Below are 6,847 nucleotides of genomic sequence, written 5' to 3' on the forward strand. Positions count from 1 at the left end.
GAGAGAGATAGAGAGAGAGATAGAGAGAAAGGAGAGAGAGAGAGATAGAGAGAGGAGAGAGAGAGAGAGGAGAAAGAGAAGAGAGATCTATCCTCCATTTCCTGAAGACACCCACTCGGGTCCTTCTGTTTCTATCTCTCTCTCTCTCTCTATCTCCAAGAGCAATGTCACGCAGCACATCAGCAGCCCGAGAGAGGGTAGAGAGAGAAACAGGGCCAAACTCCATTTTCTGAAGACGCCCTTCTGGGTCCTGTTCCTCCCTCTTTCGCTAAGGTCACACAATAAATCTGCATCTTGAGAGAGGGTAGAGAGAGAAATAGAGCCAACCTCCATTTCCTGAAGACGCCCATCTGGGTCCTTCTGTTTTTCTCTATTTCCAGGGCAATTTCACACGATACATCTGCACCCAAAGAGAGGGTAGAGAGAGAAAGAAACCACCCTCCATTTCCTAAGAAACCCATCTGGATTTGAGGATCCTTCGGCTTCTCTCTATCTCCAAGGGCAATTTCTATTTTCTCACAGTATATTTGCACCCAAAGGGTAGAGTGTAGAGAGAGAAAGACAGCCATCCTCCATTTCACACAATACACCCATCGGGCTCCTTTTTCTCTCTCTATCTTTAAGCCCAATTTCACATAATATACCAAGGACCCGAAGGGTAGAAAATAGAGAGAGAAAGACAGCTACTCTCCGTCCCCTTCCCTTTCTCTCTCTCTCTCTATCTATCTATCTATCTGCCCAACTTCGAAGAGGCGTTTTAATGGCGGCAGTGGGTTTCCTGTGGCTGCCCCGCTCCGCTTAGCTAGCCCCCGTTCTGTCTTCCCCTTTCTTCTTCCTCTTCTTTATCTTCTTCTTCCGCAAAAACCATGGAGTGAAGATCTTCCTTCACCGAGGGACGATGAGAGACTTTCCTTCCTGCTTCGGCGAAAACGGCGTCCAAGTGGCGGACTCGTCGTCGGCGGCGGGGAAGAACGGCCAGAACCTGGTGTCCTGCGTGTACCACGCGCGCATCTCAGGCTTATCCTGCTCCATCACTGTCCTCTGGAGCCGAAACCTAATGGGTCAGGGCTTCAGCATAGCAATCGACGACGCCGCGGCTCAAAACCTCTGCCGCGTCGACATCCGGCCATGGCTATTTTCCAAGAGGAAGGGCTCCAAGAGCGCCGATCTCAGCGGCGGCATCGCCAAGATCGACATCTTCTGGGACCTCTCGGCCGCCCGGTTCGGCCCCGGCCCCGAACCCCTCGAGGGCTTCTTCGTCGCTCTCCTCTGCGGCCCTGAAATGGTTCTTCTCCTCGGGGACTTAGCCCGGGAGGCCTACCGCAAGACCAACGCCGCGACCCCGCCTTCCTCCGCCGTCTGCGTCTCCAAGAAGGAGCATCTCTTCGGGAAGAAGGCCTACTCCACGCGAGCGCAGTTCTCCGATCGCGGCCAAGTTCATGATTTGGTGATAGAGTGCGAAACCCTCGGCCTGAAAGACCCCTCCTTGGAGATTATCATCGATCGGAAGAGGGTGATGCAGGTTAAGAGATTGGGGTGGAAGTTTAGGGGCAATCAGACTATTCTTGTCGACGGCGTTCCTGTTGAAGTTCTGTGGGATGTTCATAGCTGGCTCTTCGGCCCCCCCATGGCCAGCGCGGTGTTCATGTTCCAGACCTCGCTCTCTCCTGATAAGCTCGCGTCTCGGTCTTCTTCCGCGCCGGCGGTCGGTTTCTCCCTTGTTCTTCATGCCTGGAAGCACGACTAGGCTGTCGTTCTTCTCCCTCCCTCTTCTTATCTGTGTACATTTCATCGGCGATTCTCATGGAAAGATGGGATCTTGGTTCGTTTGGGATCTTCTTCTTCATTCAGTTTTATACGTTTCTGCAAAGGCCATTCAGAGCGAAAGCCGAAATCTTGTTTAATTACAGATAACAAGGTTCTTCTTTGGAATCTAATTGGAGGGATTTTCTGCGGCGTCTCAGATTGACAGGTGGGGCCGTGTTCTGTGACAGAGTTGTTCCTATTCCTCTTTTTAATGTACATTCCCCGGTCGATGCAAATCGAAAGGCAGAATCTTGTTTAATTTCGGGTTTGTTTCTTCCTCTCCGTTTAATCGTTTGCGTTTCTGCGACAATCGAGATCGAAAGATGGGATCTTGCTTAATTACGTTTCCACGGCGATTCCAATCGAAAGGTGGGATCTTGTTACATTTTCCTCAAAATTGTGAGCGCATCCTCGGCAATTCGGAACGAGAGGCGGGGATTTTGTCTTCTTCTTTTGGTTTTAATTGTTGTATCTTCTTCTTCTTCTTCTTCTTCTTGTTCCTTAAGCTGGTGTTCGATTCAGATCGAAGGATGGTACTTTTTTTAATTTTCTGAGATCTGGGTATTCTTCCAGGTCAATCATGGCCGATATAATTACACAGTTTTCCTTACGGGGAGGGGGGAGAAGAACCCACCGTAGCGGAGGCGGAGTTTTGCTCTATAAGCGACCTCATCGTAGGGGCGGCGATAGAGCTTCAAAAATGGCGAAAACTTCGCCGCCGGCGACTGAACCGCGGCTTGGCGGCGCCGCGGCAGCGCTGCCATACACCTCTCGCCGTTAGCGGCGCCGAGAGAAGGACTCGTAGTGAGGTACCACGGCTTGAGAGAGTCGCCTCGAGAGACGGTGAACGAGAACCGCGAAGACGACGATCCTTCACCAAATCTCGGCGATGGATCGAATCTCAGAGACGAACTTCGAGGCATTCTAAGATCGGCCGCAGAGAAAGATCTCTCTTCTTCTTCTTCTTTTTCTAGGAGTCCTTCTCGTTCTAGTGTTTTGAGAGATGCGATCACCGTCGTTGAAGTCCACAGATCAAGGAAGGGGCGGGCTGCCTGGGAAGATTCAAGAGTTGGTAAATGAGTTTGAAGAGTTTTATAAGGAGCGAGGAGTTACCTTCCAGAGGAGGAGGAAGACGGGCGGCGGGTCAACAGCGAAGGCCCGGTGAAGACGGCCGGGGTAATTGTCTGAGACTATCTTCAGCGTAGCCATGAACAGGTTGAAGAAAGCCGGCGCCGATCTAAAACCCCCTGCCATCATTTAATGTATCGTCTGATCAGGATGGCAGTAAAGAGTTAGAGCTCGAAATCTTGACGGCTTCCCGCCCCGCTCAAGAGTTCAAACTCTACTTTGGATGTCATCTTCTTCCTTGCGCGAAAGCCCGTGGAGGAGGAGAAGAAGAAGAAGAGGTTGATGAAGACGAAGATGAAGATAAGTGATGAAGAAGAGTTAGATTAAGAATATTTAGATTAAGAAGAACAAGACGAAGATTAATGAGAGTAAGAATAAGAAAAACAGGAGGAAAAAGATGAAGACAAGAGAGAGAGGGAGGGAGGAAAAGAATGAGAGAAAGGTGGAGAGACAGAGATGGAGATAGAGGTAGAGAGAGATGGAGGTAGAGAAGTAGAGAAAGATGGAGAAAGAGGAAGAGAGAGAGATGGAGGTAGAGAAGTAGAGAGAGAGATGGAGATAGAGGTAGAGAGAGAGAGATGGAGATAGAGGTAGAGAGAGAGATGGAGGGAGAGAGAGAGAGATGGAGATAGTGGTAGAGAGAGAGATGGAGGGAGAGAGAAAGATGGAGATAAAGGTAGAGAGAGACGGAGGTAGAGAGAGAGATGACGGTAGAGAGAGCGAGAGAGAGAGAAGTAGAGACAGAGAGGTAGAGAAGTAGAGAGAGAGAAAGAGAGAGAGATAGGTAGATAGATAGATAGAGAGATATGTAGATAGAGAGATATGTAGATAGAGAGATAGGCAGATAGAGAGATAGGTAGATAGAGAGATAGGTAGATAGAGAGATAGGTAGATAGAGAGATAGATAGATAGAGAGAGAGGGAGATAGAGAGAGAGGGAGTTAGAGAGATAGATAGATAGAGAGAGAGGGAGGGAGAGAGAGAGAGAGAGAGAGAGAGAGAGAGAGAGAGAGAGAGAGAGAGAGAGAGAGAGAGAGAGAGAGAGAGAGAGAGAGAGAGAGAGAGAGAGAGAGCTCACTGGCGTCGAAGATGAGGACGAACTGGTCAACCTGCTTGGACATGGACGAGAGAGACACTTCCACAGTGAACACCAGAAGCCGAACCCAACTACAAACCAGTCAAAACTTTCAAAAGCCGAAGAGATCGCAGCAAGAGAAAATCATTACAGACGCCCATACCAGTTCCTCGATCGGAGCTTGCGATCTTCCTGCTTCATCCGAAAAACCTAAAACAAGATAACTACGTTACAGATCAAACGAAGCTATCCTCCGGTTCAAAGTTTCTTACCATCACTGGTCTTGCTTCATCGTCTTGGCCAGCGACGTAGGCGACGCCCTCCGCTAACCCCGACGCGAACTCGTCCTCCGACAGACGATCTGTTCGAACACAAAGAGGAAGATGAGAAACTCAAACCCTAACCCTAACCCTAACCCTAATCCTCTGGTCTCACCGATGCCATTGGCGTCTCTCCAGGCGAGGCTGGTGCTCAACTGCTTGGCCGCCTTCATGACGTTATCGTTCTTCGCTCGAAGGAACCTCGCCACGCACTCGTCGTTGCAGAACTTCTCCTGCTTCAGAGTGAGCTGCATTTTCTTTCTGAGGATAGCGCGGACCTCCGCTGCGCGCTGTCTTCTGTCTCTGATTTCTGTATCTCCCATGGCCGTCTCCACCGAGAGAAAGAGCTTCTCTTCTTTGATACTGATGTGGTAAACGGCAGGACAAGGTTTAAAAACGGCGAGGCCACCGTTATTGGGTCGGGCCGTCCTGGTTTGTGATGGAAGACTCGTTTCGTTTGTTATCTGTCCATGAATCATAATTTGGGGCTCTCTCTCTCTCTCTCTCTCTCTCTCTCTCTCTCTCTCTCGCTCTCTCTCTCTCCTTTGTCTTTCTCTATCTGAGAAAAGCTGGTTGAGAAAAGGGACGATCTTCACAGCCCGTGATGCCCTTCATTGAAGTCTGCCAGGAAGACGACGTAGCCTCAGAGCAGCTTTCATCCTCATCTTGGACAAAGATTCTGGAGAGTATTTGAAAACCCGGCCCAATGCAAAGTATTTGAAAATTCGAACAAACGACCCCTCCCTCTGCAAAAGATTTTGAACTTTGGCATAAAGGCTCGTCTTCTCCAGCAGCAGAGAAGCAGGCAAGGAGTGGAAAGAAAGAGAGCAGCAGCTTCCTCTTACAAAACCACAAGACCTGCCAGAGGAGGGAGAGTTGGAGAGAATTGGATGATAGAAGACCCAACACAGGGTAAAACGTAAGAGAGTGCTTTATAGAGGATGAAATATAGTCTTTCTCTAATGTTTTAATCCTCACAAATTGTTAAAGAAAGTGCAATCATATAATAAAGGCAAACCAGTTTTAACCTAAGAAACACTCACTAAAGATGCAGGATGGGTTAGAGAGTGCAATGGAAGAGACATTGGCGACGTGGAGGTGAGGATGATGACGAAGACGGCAAGTACCGTGATGTCAAAGATGAGGATGATGCACTCGCTACAGACAAGTGTGTGCAAGCCAAGGTAACAACGAGGCGACTAGATGGCAGTGGCGGCGACTCAGTACCTCTCTGTTGTAACTGAATTTATTTTCAAAAAACTTTTCCTTATCCTTGTGGGTGTAACAATAGGGCTTTATATAGCCTCCTAGTTACATCCCCTTTTTTTTCAAAGGGAAAATGCAATAAAAAAATATTCAAATAAGAAAAATAGATGAATGGCCCTTTACCCATCAAATAATCTCCAATTTGATATGCTCTAATCATTTTATATTAGAGAAACTTTTGAGTAGTCACAACTTTTAAATTTGTCATTTGACCAAGACACTTTTCATGGATATTAATCAAGACAATTTGTAAGCCTCAACTATGGGTTAAATATTCAAGATTAATTTTATAAATCAAAATCTTATGCATAAAATAGAATAAAATTATCTCATCATGTCATGTCACTAATTTTAGTTCTCTTCATTAGGTTGTCTCATATTAAATCATAGCTCATAACCGAGTAATCATCAGAGAAAAAAACTGATATCCCAACATATATCATTGTTATCTGTGAATCAGTCTACATCATAACAACATAATCCCAATAGGTCTTCATCAGTTAGACCAAATAATTAACTATATCCATCATATGGCTTATGTAATCATGGATAACTTTACCCGAATGGTGGGTGGAGACACAAAAACATGGAGTGCTAAGTTACACCACATGCTCTAGAACGTACTAAGGAGTTTATCAATACGTGGAGTCCTAAGTTACATGCCAAAATGCTCGTAGGATGATTTTGGGCATAGTCAACTAACAGATACTAATTGACCACCTATCAACCTTCTTCATATTACATCTTAAATGAGAAAACATAATATTACTCAATATAAATTAATACATTATTGTATCATAACAAAAACTTTAATTGTATAAATATTTTACCCAGAAGGTAAATGTGATGATCATGCTTCAAAATCAATGTATACTAATTGGAACATTTTATGGTGGGATTATAGACTTTATCCACATTAAATACTTGAGCATTTAAATTATTGAGGTCCATAATCTTATTTACTAAATTTATATGACAGAAGGATATTATGTAATTCAATTTTAAGCACGCTACAATTTAGGCCCATGAGGCAATCTAGTTAATGACTCATTCTCCCTGTAATTACTTATTATCTAACCCAACTGAATTAATATACTAGGATATTGATTAGTTATCCATGAATCAATTTAACTCAATCAAATGGTTTAATTGCCAACACATGAGGTGCCAAGCTACACCACATTTTCCAAAAAGGTAAAAGGGATTTCATTGACCCTTTAATGGAAATTTTCTGTCTTACGTTACCGTGTACA

The 6,847-nt window shown here is 45.7% G+C and overlaps 2 protein-coding genes across 2 annotated transcripts; one reads left to right on the plus strand and one right to left on the minus strand.

Annotated features, from left to right (window-relative positions):
- The first annotated feature begins 295 nt into the window (after positions 1 to 295).
- Positions 296 to 1,846, plus strand: LOC144701998 (uncharacterized). Its single transcript, XM_078573842.1, has one exon. The coding sequence runs from the start codon at positions 899 to 901 to the stop codon at positions 1,745 to 1,747; it is 849 nt and encodes a 282-aa protein (XP_078429968.1). The 5' UTR covers positions 296 to 898; the 3' UTR covers positions 1,748 to 1,846.
- A 491-nt stretch (positions 1,847 to 2,337) lies between these two features.
- LOC144701997 (uncharacterized) lies at positions 2,338 to 4,911 on the minus strand. The gene is made up of 6 exons (XM_078573841.1): positions 4,444 to 4,911; positions 4,281 to 4,369; positions 4,172 to 4,218; positions 4,012 to 4,100; positions 2,920 to 3,053; positions 2,338 to 2,858 (listed from the first exon to the last, which is right to left on the minus strand). The coding sequence occupies exons 1-6, from the start codon at positions 4,805 to 4,807 to the stop codon at positions 2,400 to 2,402; spliced, it is 1,182 nt and encodes a 393-aa protein (XP_078429967.1). The 5' UTR covers positions 4,808 to 4,911; the 3' UTR covers positions 2,338 to 2,399.
- Between the last annotated feature and the right edge of the window lie 1,936 nt (positions 4,912 to 6,847).

This window comes from Wolffia australiana, chromosome 4 (genome assembly GCF_029677425.1).
Source record: "Wolffia australiana isolate 7733 chromosome 4, ASM2967742v1".
NCBI lineage: Eukaryota > Viridiplantae > Streptophyta > Magnoliopsida > Alismatales > Araceae > Wolffia > Wolffia australiana.